The 22,593-nt window shown below is 43.7% G+C and overlaps 1 protein-coding gene across 12 annotated transcripts in view; it reads left to right on the forward strand.

Moving 5' to 3' along the window:
• Positions 1–366: 366 nt before the first annotated feature.
• HAUS6 (HAUS augmin like complex subunit 6) overlaps positions 367–22,593 on the forward strand; it is a 40,101-nt gene continuing 17,874 nt past the window's right edge. For 5 of the 12 annotated variants that reach the window (XM_056325713.1, XM_056325717.1, XM_056325714.1 and 2 more), the window contains exons 1-11: positions 368–782; positions 1,268–1,360; positions 3,211–3,286; positions 4,264–4,396; positions 4,936–5,077; positions 16,745–16,810; positions 16,934–16,985; positions 17,188–17,367; positions 17,992–18,176; positions 18,773–18,902; positions 22,027–22,123. In XM_056325713.1, coding sequence (XP_056181688.1) covers positions 688–782; positions 1,268–1,360; positions 3,211–3,286; positions 4,264–4,396; positions 4,936–5,077; positions 16,745–16,810; positions 16,934–16,985; positions 17,188–17,367; positions 17,992–18,176; positions 18,773–18,902; positions 22,027–22,123 — 1,249 coding nt within the window. In that variant the 5' untranslated portion in view covers positions 368–687. Of the gene's footprint in view, positions 783–1,267; positions 1,361–3,210; positions 3,287–4,263; positions 4,397–4,935; positions 5,078–16,744; positions 16,811–16,933; positions 16,986–17,187; positions 17,368–17,991; positions 18,177–18,772; positions 18,903–22,026; positions 22,124–22,593 lie in introns of those variants that run through there. The other 7 variants (XM_056325716.1, XM_056325721.1, XM_056325719.1 and 4 more) reach the window with 5 other exon arrangements.

A 22,593-nucleotide genomic window follows, 5' to 3' on the forward strand; every position in this document is an offset into this window, starting at 1 on the left:
GGTGGCAGCAGCAAGGCTGGGGATGCTGCACGGTGCTGCTTCTGTGCGGCCGGGGAACACGGCGCGGCGGCTGGCACATGGCACCTCTGCTCTCGTGTCGCCTAGCGCTTGGCTCTTGTGGAAGCTGTGAATCCTAGTCACTGAAATGCCTTGGAATAAACGTTTGAACGACACAGCCTGCTGCCGGTGTGAGTTTCACTCGTTCCTCGTATTAAATTTTGTAAATCGGTTACAAAACAATCTAAACCGTCTGCAGTTCGCCTGGCCCAAGCGCCGCCCGGGGCTTCTCGCCCCCTACGGTCGGCTCAGGCTGCTCGGCGCGGGCTCCCAGCGACGGGCCGCCGCTCTCCGCCCCCTACTGGGGCCCGGCCTCTTCCGGGGCCGCCCGGCGTGGTCGTGGTCGTGCTGGCGGCGGCGGGGTGACGTCCTGCGGCTCACCCGGCGCCGCTTCCGTCACAGCGGCGGGAGGCGCCCGCCCGTGCGTAACGGTGGCACGATGTAGCGGCGTGCCGCGCCATTCCCTCCTCCGTTTCCAGGCAACGAGGGCCGGGCGGAAGTTTCGCGGGAGATTTTGGCGGGGCCCGCGCGCGGGAGATTTTGGCGGGCCCGGGAAGATCTTGGCGGCCGTGAGGCGGCTGCGCTGCTGCATGCATCGGCGGGGGGGTGCTCCGCCAGTGGCTGGGCGCTATGGGAAGCAGGTGGGAGATGGAAGACTTCTGGCTGTACGTGGGGGCCCTGGGCTTTGACCCGGGCGCTGGCAATGCCAGCTCGGGTCTCGGAGGGTAAGTACGAGGGAGAAGCGGGGCGGAGGCGGCGGCGGACGGGACCCCTTCTGCAGGTCAAGACGAGGGGGTCTGGCTACGGCCGCCGAGGGGTTCGGTGCCAGTGGCGATGGTGACAGAGGAAGCGCCTGAACTGCTGTAGTGACCTGTGTTAGCTATGAAGAAGTGAAACCCAGAAATCATAGTAACTCCTGTTCTCCCCTTGACGCATCCCGCACAGTGGTATGGAAAAAGTGAACTGGCAGGCGCCATACCTCTTGGTTTGAAAACGTCTTTGAGAGTAAAACGCTCTTCCCGAAATTATTTAAGCTTTGTTAAATAGGCTGGAGAATGTGTGTTTTTAACTATGCAGAAAATAAGGTAATCGATACATCACTTGCAACACTTTATAATATAATATAATGCAGTATTTTGTAACCTTAAGCGGCCGGTAAAAATGCGGTGTTAATTCAGCATCCTAACTGCTTCTGATGTTTGTCTGTTAGGGTGGCGTTTGATGCATCGTACACCCAGTTTCTCGCCATTGCCCACTTCATCTTTACTAAGCTGGATCAGAACCTTGCAGAGGAAAGTTTAAAGTAAGTACTTGGCTTGTGAGGTTGCTGCTGTGCATATAATCAAGGGTATGGTTTATGCAGTTGCTGGAGGGTGGGGGTGGGGAAGTGGCTTCATGGGGAACGCTGTGAAAGTCAGAAAATTGGTTTTGTTTTGATCACAACTCTGTAATGTATCAGAAACCATCCTGTAATAAGTAACTAAGGGTAATTTGCTGATCAAAGGGGTTTTTAACAAAAGGAATGATCTTGCTGTAACAGATCTGAGAATGTTTTGTCTGGTGAGAAAAGAGATAACTGTTAACCATGAGGTTGGAGATGTACCTCCTCAAGACCAGTGTTAAACTGTTATAGATTTGCTAATAAGTTAAGATTGATTGACTTTATTTGATTGATTATTTGATTTTATAAAAATAATTTCATAAAATAGAAGTATAGAAGGATAAGAAATATATTTTAATGAAACTTACAGTTGCACAGTAAAAGCTGCTATGAGATCTTCTGTACATCCCGTACCAAGGCTAGAAGAATGGGCTAGTACCATTGTTAAAACTTAGGTAATAAATTTAGGGTTTGAAAGGTTTATTTGTATTTGACTAGTCTTCTGTATGTAGAAGGTGTATTGAAATGTCAGAATATAAGATTAATGGAAACCGGGGAGAGTTGACTGGAACAGGTTGTAATTACCTGCCAAGAAATCATGAACTTTAGTAAAAGGTAATTCCGGCAGGGGGGATCGCAACCACCGACTCATATACCACCTCCCTAAATCGTACCCCAGACCCATTTCTAGACCTTTCTAAGCTCTACTGCGCAGAATCAGATATAGGAGGAGAATATGTTAATGATTTACGGGAAATATTATGATTATGCATGAATACTTAATGAATATGTATGAATAAGTTCTATATATGGTGTCTGATTTTGAGACTTGGTGTGCGTTGATCGTGAGAGGACTCGCTCACGCACCAGGCCGTCAATAAAGAAGTGTCTGCTTATCTACATCACATTGGTGTCGATAAGTTCTTCATTCTGAGATTTCGGTAACAAAACCATAATCTCAAGTTACTATGACAACTTTGTCTTCGTCTAGACTTTACTGTAAAAATAGTTTGTAATGTACAGCTTCTTGCTACGGGACTGAGAGCATAACTGTTTGCTTAAACTGGCCTTGAAGCTGAGATTAAAAGGGCTGTGTTACTTGTTGGAATTTGGGAGCCTGGATGGAGCTGTGACTCCCCGGCCGCCCAGCACGCTGTTTTTGCTTTCCTGCCTTAATAAATACTTAGTGAATTTATTTCAGACTTTAGCTATTTCAATTCAACTATAACAATCCTTTACTTAAAGTTGTTTCTGATAGGTTCTGTAACTTGGCAAGTTTGGTAAAAACTTTCCTAGCCGCAAAGTAATCTACCTTTCCTATTCCTTTCCCAGACCAAAGAGCAAGTAACATTTCCCAGTTAAGGACTGCAGCCAGGATCTTCCATGTGGGAAGAAGTCTCCATTTTCTTGAATGCTTTTTCTTACATGGCTGAGCTATTGGAGCTTACGCATTAAAGAAATGCCTGGAGAAAGATCAATGATACAAAAATTTCCTTCTTCCCTTCTCCTGAGTTAAAAAGAGTTGCAAACAAATCTGTCTCTGAAGTCTGCATTTAGCTTATTATGGCAAGAAAACCTTGTAACTGGATAAATATCATTTAGCTATTCTTGACCAAGGTTAAATGCTGGCTCCTCCAGCAGGCATCGCTAAGAAATCTTTGTCTTAGTATTGCTTATGTAGTGGTTGATTAGATAACTGAGTATTTGAACATGTTTTGATACTGCTTTTTTTTTTTTTTTTTCCTTCTTTTTCCCATCCTTTTTAAATGCAGAAACTGTGGCTATTCATTATTCTTTGCAGTGCCTCAGTTTTGGAAGAATTACTGTAGACGGCTAAAAGATGTGGCAGTGAGTATTATGAGGAGTGGAAATTGGTGCTCTTCGGGTTTCTGTGACTGCATTCATTTTTGAGAGAATATGTAGTGCTTTTAAATAAGAGTTTTAAATCAGGTTGTTTTACTAAAGAATTCAGTTTTACCTTGTGTCTTATTTCACATGGTTTATCTTAAGACTTGTTTGAGGAAAAGATTGTGGCATGGTGGAATTTAGATGAATGACAGAGACTTAATCTTTGGTCTTAAAACTGCTGTGTCTTGCTTCAGGATAATGGTATTTGATTAAACAGAGGTGTGGAGGGTTCCTCGGCTCTGGGTGAGAATAATTTTCTTCAACTTGAGACATGTTTGCTTAGGTTGCCTGGGAAGGTGTTCATTATTGTGAAAGCGGTTTCAGACTAAAGTTTAAAGTGAACTTTCTGTAGCAAAAGAGACAGACAAGCACTGATTGCTTAAGGTATCACTGGTTATTACGTTATCTTCTTATGCTGCCTTTTCTTTTAATGACAGTTCTAGAAATCAGGTCTTTATGTACTGGAATGCTTATTTTTCCGTAGCAGTGGACAAGGTGAAAGCCAACAATGCAGTACCTTTGAGTAAGATAAAACCAGAAGAAAGTACACTGATTAAGGACTTCAGTAGAAAATATGAAAGAAAACTTGAGTGTTTTTTCAAAAGTAGGGATTACCTGTGAGGAGTTAGGAGGATGGAGATTTCTAATGTTTACCCAACACTGATTTCAGTCTTTGTGTTGAAACTGTCTTTTGCATGCAAAATTAGGGATGGTGGGGGAACATGGAAAAAGTTCTAGTCTCTTTTGCTGACTGGAGTTAAAATATCAGCTGTGGTGGCAAAGTAGTTTAGCTTTGCGTCAGGCTTGATAGCGAATAAGCTGCAGTATTTTGGTACTCAGCTAAATGTTTGATAGCTGTTGTTTAGGCTTTATTTCTTAGGTTAGTTTTATGTTTAAAACTGATGTAACTTTTCTAGGATGAAGATGAAGGCTGTGTTCTACAAATTCCAGCTTCTGTATTTAGTTTTCCTCTTGGTCCTAAGCTCATTCATATGTTCTATCAGTTGGCAAGACGTGTAGTGATTAAGGAGCTGAAAAATGACTCTGTAGGTAAGCCGTAATGAAACAATAAAAATGCATAATTTGTTGTGTTTGACAGTGCATCCATCAAGTCTTTAATATATGCCAAGAGCACTAAGTAGTTCTGAGTTGACTGCTCAGTTCAAAATCTTTTACAGGGTTCTGTGTGCTTGCACAGAGCTACTACTGATAGAATGATACAGATTGGTTTGCTTTGTATTGCATTATGGGTCTCGCTTCAAGATTCATCTGAGTAATGCTGTACGCTGTTACCCATACAAGCAATGGTTTGGTCCAAAAGTACTGGATCACTATACTATATTCTTACAACTTGGGGAATTCTGAAGATCAGAACTGTCCATTCTAGTCATCTTGTATTGTTTTGGTAACATAAAGAATAGGTAAAGGGTGTGAGAGTGAGGGAATGAAAATATATACAACAGAAAGAACTGTCAAAAAAGACAGTGGGCTTCTTGATTTGTGAATCTATGTAAACTAGGTAGGTTAGGAAGCTGTCTATTTGCTAAAAGCAAATGATGTAATTAATCCAAACATTAATTTCCATTTAGGGACTGATGTACCTTTTGCTGTAGAGTTGAGCCCTGAGTATATGTACATGGCAGATGTAAGACACAGAGTTGCATACAATAAACTTCTGACAGTTTTTCAAAGGGAAGATTTTGTTCTTCAGGAATATGAGGAGAAAGCACAGTAAGTAATGCATTTAAAGAAATGGAGTCTTTTCATAAAAGCTGACTTTTGTGTGTGTGTTTTTAAAAGGGTTTGAGGAGGCTGCATCTGCTTTACATCATGAATTCTGTTGAGCTTCTCCCCATTTTTTCCTCCTTTACTTCCCTTAATTGACTGTTCTGCTGTGTATAGGGACTTTGTGAAGCATAGTAGTCTAAATAAATTAGTTCTTCACTTAGGAGATGCTGGATTTTGGAAGATGTGGTTACTTGGGCATTAAAAATGATCAGGGAGCTCTGCATGTATAGTACTGATTTCTTAACATTTGAAGGGTCACATCTTAGAATATAACTGTCTCAAGATGAAACATTTAGTCTTTGCTTAACCACTGTGGGACACATTTTATTTACATCATTGTCCTGGGTTTGGCTGAGATAACTTAATATTCTTGGTAACTGGTGTAGCTGATGCCGTACTGTGTTTTGGATTTGCTGTGAGAATAATTGTTGATAATATACTGATGTTTTTAGTTGTTGCTAAATGGTGTTTGTATACTAAGTCAGAGACTTTTCTGTTTCTCAGGCCTTGCTAGCAAGAAGGCTGGAGGAACACAAGAAACTGGGAAGGGACACAGCCAGGACAGTTGACCTGAATTGGTCAAGGGGATATTCCATACCATAGAACATCATACTGAGTATATAAGCTGAGGGAAGAAGGAAAGGGGGAATGTTTGGAGTGATGGCATTTGTCTTTGCAAGTAACCATTATGTGTGATGGAGCTCTGCTTTCCTGGAGATGGCTGAACACCTACGTGTTGAGCTTTCCCTATTAAACTGTCTTTTATCTCAGCCAACAGATTTTCTCACTTTTACCTTTCTGATTCTCCTTGATCCCACTGCGGCGGGAGGGAGCGAGTGACTTCTTAGTTGCTAGCTGGGATTGAACCATGATGATAATCCTTAGCTACTTTACCAAAATTGTGCTATTTTCATTCTTGTTTGAGAAAAGGAATAACGAGAACTTCCTGTGCAGACACAGGGTTATATATCAGTGGAATTTACAGAACTTGAGTGGGATTGTTTACAGGACTGGATGGTCTAACCCCAGTCAGCAGCTAAGAACCATGCAGCTGGTCGCTCACTTCCCCACTTGCCTGTTGGGATAGGGAGGAGAATGGGGTATAAAGGTAATGCTCATGGGTCAAGATAAGAACAATTTAATAATTGAAATAAAAATAAATATAATCATAGTACCACCACCACTTGTAATGAAAATGAAAGAAGGGGAGAGAGGAATAAAATGCAAAACTAGAAAAAACCCAAGTGATGCACAGTACAGTTGCTGACCTCCCACTGACCAATACCCAGTCAGTCCTTGAGCAGCAGTTGGCAGGCCCTGGCCAGATCCCCCCCGGGACAATATCCACCCCTTATTCCATACCATTTATGTCAGGCTAGACTTTCCAACACTGTCACCTTCCCTGTGCTTTGATATAAGGATGGACAATCCCTCTAAAAGTCCATTGAATTAATTTGGTCCATGATACTGGGCTCGTTCTGTCGTAACAGTTGAAATTTCAAGGCAGGAGAGATGGTGTGAGGTGTTGGGATTGTTGCATGTTAAAGCCAGTTCTGATTCTATCACCACGGTGCTGGTCTGGTTTCATCAAAATTCATTCCTGGTTAATATGGCAGTTGGAAGGAAGTCAGCTTCAGATGTTCAAATCCGGAATGGCAGAGGTGGACGCCTTAAGTATATGGAAGTGTCAATATACAGTGTTTTGTAACAATTAACATAACACAGTTTGAATGTTTTCACCCAAAATCAAATTACCTTGAAGCACACATTGAAGTTCCCCATCCTCTTACATTACCCACCAAGTACATCCAGGTCCTTGAGCAAAACCAATCCTGCAGATGGGTTTGCTTTTGCCTGAGGTAGGAGTAACCCAGACTGCTTTCTCCGGCATATTTTTAAGGTGCACTACAGGAACTTTATCCCCATCTACAGTAGGTAAAAGCTTTGACTGGGCAGGGCCAGCTTGGCTGGCAGTTCCTCTAGCATTGACTAACCAGGTGGCTTTTGCTAAATGTGTATACCAGCGTATGAAGGTCCCACCACCTGTTGCTCTCGGTGTAGTCTTTTAACAATCTGTTGTATCATTTGATTTTCCCAGAGGCTGCTGCATGATAGGGGATGTGATATACCCACTCAATGCCATGCCCTTTGGCCCAGGTGTCTGTGAGGTTGTTTTGGGAATGAGTCCTGTTGTCTGACTTGATTCTTTCTGCGGTGTCATGGCACCATAAGACTCGCTTTTCAAGGCCCAGAACAGTGTTTCAGGCAGTGTCATGGGGCACAGGATAGTATCCAGCCATCTGGTGGTTGCTTCCATCATTTTAAGCACATGGCGCTTGCCTTGGCACGTTTGTGGGAGTGTGATACAGTCAGTCTGCCAGGCCTCCCCATATTTCAGCTGTTGCCCCTCGTATCAGAGACTAACTGCTTGGCTTGCTTAATTGCAGTGCAGGTTTCACATTCATAGGTAACTGCGGCGAATGAAGAGACGGGACGTAGCTTGATGCAAGCAAGATGTCGATTTATTGTACGCAATCACAAGTTTATATATGTTTTCAGAAGCTGCGTGCTTTAAACAGATTGGTTCTTTAAGCTAAGCATTACATACTAGGCAATCCCTGACTGGTTAGCTACAAACAAAGGACACTTTAAGTGTTTACAGTCATCAATTAACAGCCACATGTTACTTCTCCTTGGCAACATCTGTTCCTCATTCCCTTATCTTTTCTTGGCATGACTCATCCTGTTGATTGTTATCTATTCACATTCCTTGTCCTCCCAGGGTTTGTGGCCTACAAGTTCAAGCACATTCCTTTCAGCTAACTGATTGTTACTTATGGTCCTGATTTCCAGGCCCCCTCCTGCAGGTAACCTGTGTGGTCCTGTCCATGGTCAAGTCCACCCCTTGATCCCAAGCCCATCTATATGTCAGATCTTTTCCTTGATGGTTCCAAGTATCATGGGCCCACTGAGCTATAAATAATTCACCTTTATGTTGCCAATCCAGATCTACCTAAGCTACTTCAGTCTTAGCAGCCTGATCTACCTGCTGGTTGTTTTGATGTTCTTCAGTGGCCTGACACTTGGGTGTGTGAGCATCTATTTGGTGTACCTTCACAACCAGGTTCTCCACCCCGGCAGCGGTATCTTGCCACAATTGATTTAAAGAACATAGTCAAAATTTCTTCATGACTAAGTATCCTTTATTGGCAGCACTGGATGCACGGGGGATCCTTCCGCCTAACGTGCATGTCCAAAGTAACTAACTATCTTATATTTATACCATAAACCAATGACTATTCAATTAACGCCTATACATAGTCATTACCTAAACCCGCCTACTCTCGCTTCGTACGTTAATTAGCTTATCAGTCTTTTGTGCTTGTGCAAATTCTTCCATGAATTGTGGGGAGGGGTCCTCGGGACGTGGGCGGTGGTCTTTGGGAGGAAGGCCGTAGGTCTTCCTCAAGGTGTACTTTTCACCTTTTGCCAGAAAATGCTGAGCTGGCTGTTTTCAATCAGCTCTTGCTATCTGTCTTTCCTCCTTGGGTGTTAAGATGCCAACAGGTAACAGGATGTCCACAGCCTCACAAGGTGTCAGCAGACACAACACACAGGGGATGGATGCCGACAGATAACAGGATGTCGACAGCCTCACAAGGTGCCGGCGGATAACAGGATAGCATTACAAGATGTTGACAAACACAATACACATTGAGGTTGTCATTATTCTATCCTACAGTGAATTCATACAATATCACAATGCAGCAGCCCAGATGGGTTTACCTTTGTGCTGCCAGTTGCTCTGCCTACATTATTGCAACCACCCTCACAGGGCATCTGCCACCATCCATGAGTCAGTCTAAGAGGTGAATCGATTTGAAGAATCAGTCAGCAATATTCAGGCGAGCGGAGGTTATCTTTATTCGGCAGCGCCAGATGCATGGGGGATCGCTCCACCAGAGTCATGCATACTGAGGGAACCGTTCAGCCCCCTCTTTATACAAGTCACTTATGTCTATTCATTAACTTTCCGGGAACTTATTGACATATCTTACACCTGGACTATTAGCACATTCCATTCAAGGACCTAGTATATCTTCAAGTTAACAACATTAATATATCTGTGCCTGGACAATGTCCTTGAGGAGTTGTCTCTATGCAGACTCTATTCCTTAGTGGTCATGTTTAAAGTCTCCATCTTCGCCACGTTGCATGTACAATAGGAATATAAGACAAAATGTCCCTTCTAAAGATAACCAACCCAAGGACTTAGCAGTCTGTGCATCCGTCATGTTGCAGTAAGGGTCTTTGGACATCCCCCGACTTTAACTAAACATAGGTGCGTCATCCTTTAGATAAGTGGTACAGCTTTCACTATTCAGAAGTTTTGGCCACCTTTCTTGTTCAGCAATGTCTAACCTCTGCAAACTGACTCAATTCATCTTCTTCAGCAGTTTCTTGTAGAGGACTCCATAGCAGCTCCATTCCCCTGATGCTTTCCTACAACATGGCAGGACTCATCAGTAAACTAAGCATACTGCTTCTCATTTTCTGGTAATTTATTATACGATGGGACCTCTTTAGCACATCACCTCCTCCTCTGGTGATATTCTGAAATCTTTGCTTTCTGGCCAGTCCATGATCACTTCCAAGATTCCTGAATGACAGGGATTTTCTGTTTGAGCTTGTGTGATCAGTATGACCCACTTGACGTAACATCAGTTGTGTGATGTGTAGAGCAGACTCTCCCTTTGAACGTCCAGGCCAGCACAGGCAACAGGTGCGAGGAGGAGCTGCGCTTCAATAGTGATCGCTTCCGAAGCAGTCTGAATCCCTTTGTAAGTGGCCATATCTCTTTCTCAGTTGGAGTGTAGCGAGCCTTAGATCCTTTGTATCCCCAGCTCCAAAAGCCTAACGGTCGACCTCAAGTCTCCCCTGATGCTTTCTGTCAGAGGCTCCAGGTAGGGCCATTCTCCCAACCTGCGGTGCAGAGCACATTCTGTACATATTGCCCTGTCTGGACTGGCCCAAGACCTACTGCTTAAACCGTCTCCTGTTTAATTTGTTCAAAGGCTTGTTGTTGCTCAGGGCCCAGTTAAAATCATTCTTCTTCCGGGTCACATGATAAAGAGTGCTTACTATCGTACTGTAATTTGGAATGTGCGTTCTGCAAAAACCCGTCACAGCTAAGAAAGCTTGTGTTTCTTATTAGTTGGTGGAGACATTGCTTTTATTTTGTTGATCACATCCATTGGGATGTCATGGTGTCCATCTTGCCATTTTATTCCCAAAACTGGATCTCCTGTGCGGGTACCTTGACCTTACTTTGTTTTATGGCAGAGCCAGCTTTTAGAAGGATTTGGACTATTTTCTTCCCTTTCTCAAAAACTTCTTCAGCTGTATTACCCGATATGATGATGTCTTCAGTATATTGCAGGTGTTAGGGAGCTTCACGCTGTTTCAGTGCAGCTTGGATCCGTTCATGGCAGATGGCGGGGCTGTGTTTCCACTCCTGGGGTAGTCAGTTCCAGGTGTATTAAGATGCCCCTCCAGCTGAAAGTGAATTGTGGCCTGTACTCTGTAGCCAAAGGGACTGAGAAAAAAGCATTTGTGTTATCAGTCAGTGGTGGCATACAACTTGGCTGCCTTTAACTTCAGTTCGTATTGGAGTTCTAGCATGTCTGGCAGAGCAGTATTCGGTGGTGTTGTGACTTCATTCAGGCCACGATAGCCTACTGTTAGCGTCCGCTTTCCGTTAGACTTCTGCATTGGCCATATGGGGCTATTAAAGGGTGAGCCGGGTCCTGCTGATGCCTCCATGGCTCTTCAGTCGGTGAATCAGCTTATGAATGGGGATCAGGGAGTCTTGGTGCAATATTGCACAATTGTGGTAGTGATTGGCACCTGTTGTTCTTTGACTTTCAGCAGCCCCACAACAGAAGGGTCCTCCAAGAGACCAGGCAAGGTAGACAGCTGCTTAGTTTCCTCCGTCTCCAAGGCAGCTATACATAAAGCCCACTGGTACCCTTCTGGGTCCTTGAAATACCCTCTACTGAGATAGTCTCTGCCAAGGATGCACAGAGCCTCTGGGCCAGTCACAGTGGAGTACTTTTGCCCTCACTCCCAGCTGGGCTTGTTTCAGCCTCTAATACAATTAGCTGTTGGGATCCCCTGTCATTCCAGAAACAGTAACAGATTCTGCCTCTTCATAGCTTGATGGCATTAGGGTACACTGTGCACTGGTATCTGCTAAAGCCTTATACTCCTATGGGCCTGATGTGCCATGCCATCAGAGCCACATCCGGTAAACCTGGCTGTTCCATCCACCTGGCTGGAGGCAGGGCCCCTCTAGTCTTGGTCACAGGATTCTCCACTTACTTGTAAAAGTGGATTAGAATTCCTTTCCCTATGATCAGGAGTAAGATCAGTTCTTCTACTCTGTGGGAAACTGCCCACTGGAGACTGGAGCAGCAACCTTCCTGCAAGAACCCTTATTTTTGATTTTTCCTTGCAATTCATGTACCCATGCCTTCGGGGTTGAGGTGGGTTTTCCATTCTGCTTCCTCATGTCCTGTCCATGGTCCCACAGGGAAAACCACAGCGTACTCTGTGGTGTGTACTTCCTATGTTCTCCCTTTCAAGCAGAAGGGCACTTACTATTAGTAGGTGAGGTGTGGATCTGTACAGGTGGGGAGTAGGATCGATCCTTTTTGAATTGCTAGACCAGTTCCTGGATAGCTGAGACAAGGGAGGTCGAGATGTTCCCTTCATATTCCCAGAGCTGGTGAGCCACTTCATTTGTTGTCAGTGGTGCTTCATCTTTCCAGGTTATTACTGCCAATGAGTTGGCATATGGTGATGGTGTGCTCCATACAAATTTCCGCCCATGGGTTGCGTGCATGGGACTTAGTTGGGGTCTGTGGGTAACTGCGCATTGTCCTGGTCATAATAAATTATCTCTTTCATGGCTGACTCCCTCAGGTACTGGATACCTCTCTATTGCAGTCCACTTGCCTGGGCAACATGTAATGTCCTCCTTGAAGAGATACCTTCACACTTGACACTCCAGAGGCTGAGGACTTGTGTCCCTCTTCGAATTGCCTTGTCAATGCCCCCTTCTCTAGAAAGTGACCTCAGCTACTTGGCTTCCCTACCCTCTAATTCCAAACTATTAGACCCCATTATCCCCGCATCGAAGTAGCCAGGTGATAACTTGCTCAGCTGGATCATGGCTAAAATCTTTGTATATCCTGCAGCTCATTCAGGGATAGAGATCAAGTGGTTACCTCTTGTTCTGCCTCTTCCTCCTGTTCCTGCGATGGCCCTGCTTTGTCCTCCTTTGCTAAACAAGCTGACACTTCTGTCCATTTCTTCTTGTGTATAGGGGCAACTGATAGCAGCATGGGTTGGTTCTCTGGTTCAGCTGCAGTGTCTGCTGTGGGGGTTCGCGTAGCTGCAGTGCCTGTCACTTTACCGTCAGATCCAGAGACTTTCTGTTGCCCTTGAGGGTGCTGAATAGCATTCAACAGGACTTGGTAGGCATGGTCTAGGCCCCAGCACGTTGCAGTATTTTGTGCCTCTCTGGAACTGCCAGGGTGGTAACATACTTCCAAATATTTTGTTAGTTTTCCCCGATTCTGCACTTGTTCAGGGGTGAAGTTCTGAAACACTGGAGATGCCCACTGTCCTAGGTACTTGCCCATAATGTCCCACACGCCTTTCCACTCATAACTATCCAACTTGACAACAGATCTCTGTGTGGTATTCTTAATAGTTGTTTAACCTAAGACCAGGAACACATTTAGCATTCCTAGCAATAGGGTCATGCTGGTTTCAGCATCCCAAGAATATTAAAAATTTTCAGTGTTCTCAAAGCTACTGTAATTAACGTGGCGGGAAGGGCAAGATGTGGAAGGGTGTCTCTTTCCTCCACGGGAGACAAGGCAAAAGGTGTATTTACTAATAATAGTTCCCGCTGGATGAGTCCCAAAGTACAAAGGGGATGGTAACTGAGTACACAGACCAAATTTCATAACCAGCAAGTCCTGTTGTATCAGAACCCCGCACTATATAGTACAACACAATGATAATTTTTGTCCAGGCTCCAAGGACAATAAACAGCACAACAGGGACCACATTCTGCAAGTAAAGTACGTAACACAACCCTGAGATCATGGGCAGCAACTTCTAGAGCAAAGAAATCAACATTGTGGTGAGTGATTATTCAACAAATATAGATACTTATGAGAAATTTGTTTTAACACACTAGTCAAATCTGTCGTTACCTCAACCCTTCGTGCCCCATGTTGAGCATCAACCACAAAGTTGTTTAACACCAGCTGGCAACTAAGAACCATGCAGCTGCTCACTTGCTTCCCCACTCCTCTGTTGGGATCGGGAGGAGAATTGGAGAAAAAGTTAAAACTCGTGGGTTAAGAACAATTTAATAATAAAATGAAATACAATAGTAAGAATTATAACAACAACAATTGCAATGAAAAGTAGAGAAGGCGAGAGAGGAACAAAATCCAAAAGGACAAAGCCAAGTGATGCACAACATTTTTGCTGGCCATTACACATTAGCTGCTGACTAATGCCCAGCCAGTCCCTCAGCAGTGCTCGGCTGGCCCTGGCCAACTCCCCCCAGTTTATATACTCAGCATGACCTTTTAGGTATGGAATATGCCCTTGGCTAGTTCAGGTCAGCTGTCCTGGCAGTGTCCCCTCCCCATTTCTTGTACCCATCCAGCCCTCTTACTGGCAGAGCCTGAGAAACTGAGAAGTCCTTGTCTTGGTGTAAACATGATTTAGCAACAGCTAAAAACATCAGTGTGTTATCAACATTATTCTCACCACACCAAATCCAAACCACAGCTACTAAGAAGAAGATTAACTAGCCCAGCTGAAACCAGGACAGGAGGGCTTCAGTTTACCCTGGTGTTTGCTGGGAAGGCAATGCAGTGGTGCCTTAGCAATCTGGGGAAACAGGATTGCATCATGGATGGCTTTGTAATGCAATCAGTGGGTGTGCTGAGTAGGAGTGGTGCTCTTTTGAATTTGCTGGGGACAGGTAAGAGAAATTTCCAGAGATGTAATTGCCAACAGGAGCCTTATGGTCACTGCAATCAAGGCTATAGTACTTAAGATCCTAAGAAGCATGAGAAAGTCAAGTGGAAGAATAATGGCACTGGACTTAAAAGAACAAATTTCCACTTGTCCCGGAAACTGCTAGGAGGTACCTTGTGGAAAGCAGAAGGGCTGAATATACCCTAGCAGGGGTGCTAGGGTATATTCAGAAATCCTTGCTGAAGCTCAAGTGTGGTCCATTGCCTTAAGTGGAAAAAAACCAACCTGGTTAAAACAGTTAGCTAGTGATAAAGCTCAGAAACCAAAGCAGCAGCATATTTAATATGGAGAAGGAGGTTGACTTCCAGACATAAACAGAGAAATATTTTTCAGGGGTGCAGTGGTGTAGTTATGAAGGTCAAAGTTTAGCTAAATCTCCAAGAGCCTGAAAAAAGTCTTCCATAGATATGTTATTAGGAAGTGGAAGTTCATAGAGGATTTATGGCTGCTTCTGACAGAAATGGTAAGTTAAGTTACAAGTGTCACAGGCTGAAATACCCAATCCTTCTTTCCCTCAGTGTTCATGGATGAGGTCAGTAGCCCAGTCTCTGTGCCAAGAAGCAACAGTGAAAGAAGCAACAAACCTCTGATAGAGGGTAAAGCAGAGGTTCATGTGTCCAAACTTCACATACAGAAACCTTTGCTACCTAAGGGAATGCATCCAAGGATGCAGAGATACTTACCTGGCATCATTTCAGAACTGCTCTGTCATCTTTGGAAAGACAGAAACCTAGCTGAAGGGGTGAGCTGAAAGTTTTGTAATGCCTTGAAGTCTTTAACTGGTGGCAGACCCTAAGTGGGTTTCCTCTGGGGTTGATACTGGGTCTATACTATTCCATGTCTTCATAAGGAATATGGATGATGGAATTGAACGCAAACCCACCAAGCTTCCAAATGATGCCAAACTGTGAGGAAAGGTAGGTATACTAGAATGGGGAGCCATTATACAGAGAGACCTTGCTGGGCTTAAAGACTTGCCCAACAAGAATTGTGTGAGGTTTAACAAAGATTAGTGTAAAGTCTTGCACCTGGGATGGAATAATCCCAACAGCAGCCCAGGCTTGCGGGAGATTGGCTGGGGTCACGGGTCAGCAGTGTGCCCTGGTAGACAAGAAGATCAACAGTTTCCTAAGCTGTATGAAAAGGAGCACAGCCAGCAGATCAAGAGGTGTATTTCATTCTACCTGACAATTCTAAGGCCATACCTGGAATGCTGTATTCAGTTTTGGTTCTCCTAGTTGAGAAGAGAGATTGAAAGATAGCAGAGGTTCTAGAAGAGGACCACAATGATCACAGAGTTGGAGAACTTGACACGTATGGGTAAAAGCTGTAGAAACTGGTTTTTTTTAGCCTGAGGAAGACAGAGCTCAGGGGATTTAATCACAATGTTCTAAAAAGTGGTTGTAGAGAAGATGGAGGTACTGTCTTCATAAAGATGTATGGGGACAGGACAAGAGGCAACAGGCCCAAGGTGCTTAAGGGAAAACTCCATCTGGATTAAAAACAAAAAATCTCTTGTGAGAACAATTGAACACTGGAATAGGTTGCCCAGAAAAGTGGTGGAATCTGCTTTGCTGCAGACATTCAAGACTTGGCTTGAGAGGACCACGAGTAACTTAATTGAAGGCTTTGCTTTCAGTGGAAGGCTCAACAATATAATTTCCAGAGGTTGAAGTATCCTAAGCATCTGTGATTTCTAATTCTGAATCTCCTCTCACCCTGCTTCAGAACTGTTACTGCTCTTGCTTACCTCGTGAGTGGTTCCCTTTAAAAAACATAGTTCTGTGTATTTTTTTCATTCTCAACAAGGCATCAGAACTCTGCAGATCCTTTAGAATTCAGCATGATTCAGGCACCCAGTGTTTCTGAAAATCGGCCCACTGTGGTTTTACATGCTTAAAAATTTAACAAGAGCACTGTGGCTTTGGCAGAAGACCTTTGGTGGTCCAGCTGCTTGTACCCCAGTATTCTGTTCTCTGATTTTTTGAAACTGAGGGATTTGGGTACTGTACAATTGCTGAATATATTTGGAGGTTTGTATTGTTAATGTACGTTTCTAGTACACTGTTGTTCTTGGGTCTAATAAAAGCTCTTCCTATGCAATAGAGTAAGTGACAGCTTGATTGCTTAATTTGCAAGTATCTTCGCGGCTTTCCTGTCTGTCTTTCTGCACAAAGTCATGGTGAATGAAATCAAGGATAATAAGTTTTAGGTTGGTTTTGAGTTTTTCCCGGTTTGTTTTTTTTTTTTCCCCATTTTTTTTCTTTTTTTTCTCTGTGTGTTCTGTGTGTGTGTGGGTTTTTTGTTTGCTTTGGTTTGTTTGTTTTGTTTTTTTCCCCCCATTGTTCCAAACCTACCTCAGTACACAGATTTTGAAAGAATGAGCGTGATTGTTTAGTGATTTTAAGGAATTCAGAGAATAGCAGAGTAGAAACTTGGGATTTTGTAAAAATCTATGGTATCTGTTAACATTTTTCCTAGAATTTTAATTAAAGAAAGAAAGCGGATAGAGTCTGAATATGCAGTCCTGAAGATGCAGTTTTGCAAGTAAGTGTTTTTCCGTGTAACTAAGTTAGCATATATAAGATTGATTTCTTATTCAATTTTATGAAATATGAACTATAGTTTTGTTGTAGACCACTTGAACTTCTGTTTTACGTGTGCTTGTAGGACAGAACAACATGACCAAAACAAAACTGATAGAACTGAGAAAATAAAGAAGGTGAGCATTTTTCTTGTCCTATGGCAACATACTGTATTTCTTCTTACATTTCTGCAACATTTATTCTTAGATATTGTTATTTCCACTTGTCTATGTCTGATTACGCTAGACCCTTCTTCTGCTTTCGTGCAGTTTTGATACTAATGATAAGTATTATGGTAAACATTTTAATGTAACGTTTTTGTCCTTCTTGCCTATTAAGGTCCGCAGTATGTGGACACTTGTAATAGAAATGCTTGCATCTCTGAAAAAAGAAAAGGAAGAAGTGGATTCTGTACTTGATGTGCTTGAAGATTGTGCTGGTCAGTGCGTTTTAGATGGAGCTAATGTTTTCAGTGTTCCCAGGCTGCTGTGTGACAGAGTCAAGAGTGATGGATGCCAAGTAAGTAATTTTTGTCCTTCTTTTTAAACTGTTTGTTTGTTTTTTTTAGTCCCCAGGGGTGTAATTAGATACCTTTAAGAAAAGAAAACTTCACAGATGATAAGAGATGATTTAAGGATGGATAAAATATGTGATGTGTATGTAAAAGTTTGTTATGATTATGGTGCTATTTGGCATTGGTTATGTTTCAGCCATTAATCTCTTAAGTTCAGTAACTGCATCATTAGGTTTGTCTCAGTATTTGATTTTTTGTTGTTTAGATGTTAAAGCTAGGTTGATCAGTTTAACTATTGCTTTAACTAATGAGCTTTTATTTCCATTGTGTAGTATATGGTGCTGTTTAGGCTGGCCACATCTTTTGGAACACTAGTTAAACAGAATACCTCATTGATTGAAGTTTTCTTAGTTCATATTTCTTTACAGGCTCCTTTCAAACAGCTGATTCTAGAAAACAAACCGGAGGCTTAAATGTACAGTGCATTTTTTGAAAAATTAAGCAATCAGGGACCGAATCAAAATTGCAAAGTGGAACTTGGTATCCCTGCTCTGACTACAGAAGACTTAACTTTCTGATGTTGATGCTGTTCACTCATTCTTTTTTTTTCTTGCTTGCTGTACTTCAAGCATTGCACAGGAAATATATATGAAGCTGAAAACCTGAATTTCTTAACAGTCATTAAGTTATTAAATGAAGCCCAGAGGGCACTGAGAGATGAACATTGTCAGTGTGATTTAAGTCAGCTGCTTCAGTTCACTGAGAACAGTATTATGCTCTGCAATGAACTACTACAGAATTTGGAAGCGAACAGGTAATTGTCTGGAAATTTTCGGTGGTTCCCTGTTCTTTAGTCTAATGATCATGTCTTTCTACCTTTGAGTCTTTTCTTAAATAATATAATTTATACTGAGAACATATTGGTTCAATATTTTTCCTTTCACTCGGGGAAATACAGTTGTCTTGATTGTCTGTGTAATGTTTAACTGAGATTTTTCTCTATGTAACTTCAGCTTTTTGTCCTTGCTTCATTAATATTTTTGGCTTTGTTCCTGGGGACTTTGTTTGCTAGGTGGTCTGACTTTGTTTTTTTTTTTCTTGTTATGTTAGTCAGTTCTGGGATTTTGAAACTTTTATCTGAAACTGGCTTAGGGGAACTTTAAGTGTGTATCTGATTGTGTATATGTATTTTAGTATAGTTCTTCCAGTTCCACTGTAAGAAACATGAAGACTACCTAGCAGCTGCTTTTTAGGTTGTGAATTTCAGTTAGTTCTTAGTGCAGGCACAAACTGATACATAGCAAAGATTTTGCAGGGTAAGTGGAACATGTAATACTTTCCATCTTCATGCAGCATTGTTTTCTCCACTAACAGATGTGTTATTTCATTTTCTGTGCTTATATGTTATAGGGTGAAAATAGAGCAACAGGATCTTTTGTCAACAAGAGGATCTATTTCTAGAAAACAGGAGGACTGGAAAGTGATGTGGGAAAACTTTCTTGGCCAGTGTCCTTTTAATTTAATCTTAGATCAGAGTCCTGTAAGTAGCATTCAATTTATCTGATTTCAGGGAAGAGAAAGGATGAAAGTGAGAGAGGATGTACATCTAAGCTGGTGTGTTCCGTTGCAACACTTAAGCTTTATATGTAAGGTTAGGGAATTAGAAAGCACAATATACCAGAAATCGCTTTATGAAGTAGTCTTTCTTAAAAATGCGTTTGTCTTAATGACAGCTGGTTCTTCATTTGAGATGGAGGATGGAACCATCTTGTCAAGACAGTAGATCAGCATAAGAGCAAGCTGATTAGTTTTGGTTTTGTCCATGTCCATTCCCCATGGAAACTGAGTTTTTGTATAGCATCAGTCTGAACTGTGTGAGAAGCAAGCGGAATGTAGTGAGCTTTTCCTAGGGGGATGGATGCAAAATGAGTTGAGGGCTTATGGGTAAAGATTGAGGGGCGGGTCAACATGTGGGACACTGTTGTGGCTGTTTGCTACAGGCCACCTGATCGGGAAAAAGAAGTTGATGAGGTCTACAGATGATTGGAGGTAGCCTTACTATCACAGGCCCTGGTTCTTGTGGGGGACTTCAACCTCCCTGGTATCTGCTGAAAAGACAACACAGCTAGTCTCATGCAGTCCAGGAGGTTCCTGCAGAGCGTTGATGATAATTTTCTGGCTCAGTTGGTGGAGGAGCCAACACGATGAGGTGTGCACTTAGACCATGTCTTCACAAAGAAAGAAGGACTATTTGGGGATATGAAGATTGTGGCAGCCTTGGTTGCAGTGACTTGGTTGAGGTGGAGTTCAAGGATCCTGCATGGAGGAAGAAGGGCAGTAAAGCAGCATTACAACCCTGAACTTCAGGAGAGCTAACTTTGGCCTTTTCAAGGACCTGCTTGGAGAGATCCCATGGGTTAGGGCTCTGAAAGTCAGGTGAGGTCCAAGAGAGCTGGCTAATATTCAAGCATCTCTTCCTCCAAGCTGAAGACTGGTGCATCCCCATGAGCCGGAAATCGAGCAAAGGGGGCAGGAGACCTGCATGGATAAGTAAGGAGCTTCTGGCAAACCTCAGACAGAAGAAGGAACTTTTCAGAATGTGGAAGAAGGGATAGACCACTTGGGAGGAATATAGGGATGTAGTACAACATGGAGGAAGGTGATGAGGAAGGCTAAGGTACATTTGGAATTAAATCTGGTGGGGACAGTCAAGGACAACAAGAAGAGCTTCAGATGACTAGGGAAAATGTGGGTCCACTGCTGAATGAGGTGAGTGCCCTGGTGACGGACACAGAGAAGGCAGAGTTACTGAATGCCTTGCTTCAGTCTTTACTGCCAAGGCCGGTCCTCTGGTTTCCCAGACCCCAGAGGGAAGAGAAGTCTGGAGAAAGGAAGACTTTCCCTTGGTTGAGGAAGATTATGTTAGAGATTATGCAAATCCATGGGCCCCGATGGGATGCATCTCTGAGTACTGAGGGAGCTGGCAGATGCTATTGTCAAGCCACTCCATCATCTTTGAAAGGTCATAGAGAACAGGAGGGGTGCCTGACGACTGGAGGAAAGCCAGTGGCACTCCAGTCTTCAAAAAGGGCAGAAAGGAGGACCCAGTAAACTACAAGCTGGTCAGCCTCACCTCCATCCCTGGAAAGGTAATGGAACAGGTCATCCTGGAGCCTGTGGAGGAAAAGAATGTCATCAGAAACAATCACCTTGGATTCACCAAGTGGAAATCATGCCTGATTAACCTGATAGCCTTCTATGTTGGAAAGATGCTGGGTAGATGAGGGGAGAGCAGTGGATGTTGCCTGCCTTGACTTCAGAAAGGCTTTTGATACTGTCTTCAATAACATCCTCATAGGTAAGATGAGGAAGTGTGGGCTAGATGGGTGGACAGTGAGGTGGATGGAGAACTGGCTGAATGGCAGAGCTCAGACGGCTGTGGCACAGAGTCTAGCTGGAAGCCTGCAGCTAGTGGTGTCCCCCAGCGGTCAGCACTGGGTCCAGTCGTCTTGTTCAATTTATTCATCAGTGCCCTGGATGAAGGGACAGACTGTCCCCTCAGCACATTTGCTGATGATACAGAACTAGGAGGGCGGCTGATACCCCGGGGGCTGCGCTGCCGTTCGGCGGGGCCCGGGCAGGCTGGGCAGTGGGGCAGGGGGGGCGTAATGAAGCTCAGCAAAGGCAGGGGTAGGGTCCTGCGCCGGGGGGGAGTGACCCCACGCACCAGCACAGGCTGGGGCTGACCTGCTGGCAGGCAGCTCTGCGGGGAAGGGCCTGGGAGGCCTGGAGGACACCGAGTGGCCCGTGGGCCAGCAGTGTGCCCTGGTGGGCAAGAAGGCCGCTGCCAGCGTGGGCTGCATCAGGAGGAGCGTGGCCAGCGGGTGCGGGGGGTGTCCTGCCCCTCTGCTCTGCCCTGCTGAGGCCGCACCTGGAGTGCTGTGCCCAGCGCTGGGCTCCCCAGTTCAGGAGAGACAGGGAGCGACTGGAGAGGGGCCAGCGGAGGGCTGCAAAGATCATTAAGGGACTGGAGCATCTCCCTTATGACCAGCTGAGAGAACTGTGCCTGTTTGGCCTGGAGAAGAGAAGTCTACAAATACCTTCAAGGCAAGTGTCAGGATGATGGGGCCAGGCTCTTTTCATGGTGCCCAGTGAGAGGACATGGGGCAGCAGGCACAAACTGCAACACAGGAATTTTCATGTGAATGTGGGGAAAACCTTGTTTGCTTTAAGTGTGACAGAGCAGTAGAACAAGCTGCCCAGAGAGGTTGTGAAATCTTCTCCGGAGATGTTCAAAACCCTCCTGGATGTGATTCTGTGCAGCCTGCTGTAGGTAAACCTGCTTTAGCAGTGGGTTGGACTAGGTGATCTCCATAGGTCCCTGCCAACCCTGACCATTCTGTGATTCAGTGAACATCTGCTAAGTTTTGTTTTTACTTTTTAAAGTGATCTGTTTGATGAATGAACAGTAATTTCCATTCTGACACTCACGATGATAGAGGGATCTGAGATAATACCTAACCTAGCTACTCAGTAGAGAGAGAGAGAAGTTTCATGTTGAATCTGGTTTGCAGAAAAGCTTTTGTAAATAGTTGTCTGTTAATTGATGTCGATATGTGGATTTTTTTCAGCCGCTTTGTGTTAATTTTTTTTTCTTTTGAAAGGTACTTGGTTTATTAAGAGCTTTGCCACCCTGTTCTGATGTTGCAGAAGAAGAAGATGAGGATATCGACTTTAGTCCACATCTGTTTTCAGTTTCAGGTGGGTGAGCAGGGGAAGCTTCTTTTTGTTCATCCTGTCTCGCATCACAGTTGTTAAAAATTACTTGGAGTTGAAAAGACTGCTTGCTTTTGCAAGTATCTTTGATAGTCTCTGATAATTTGGTTCTGAATGACTTCTTGCCACAATTGCCTTGCATTTTTCAACCTTGTCTTATCTCAGAGATTCTCTGAGGTTTTTGATACGGCAAAAGAACAATGCTGGAGTTGTTTGGTGTTTTGTTTTCTTGCATGAGAGATGTTGACAGAGATTTCCATGTACAAAGGTTCATTCATGGGTTCTAGGGAGTACCTTAACAGTAACAGTTGCTTCAGATTGGAGGGGTAGCAAGAAAGAGACAAAGATAAAACGTTTCTCATTGTCCAGCTGGGAAAAGAAATTTAAGGTGTCCTCCCAGGTAAGCATCTTTCCTTGGTGCATTCTGAAATACTTGTTCCACAGTTATTGTGCCG

This window comes from Falco biarmicus, chromosome Z, assembly GCF_023638135.1.
Source record: "Falco biarmicus isolate bFalBia1 chromosome Z, bFalBia1.pri, whole genome shotgun sequence".
In the NCBI taxonomy this organism is placed as follows: domain Eukaryota; kingdom Metazoa; phylum Chordata; class Aves; order Falconiformes; family Falconidae; genus Falco; species Falco biarmicus.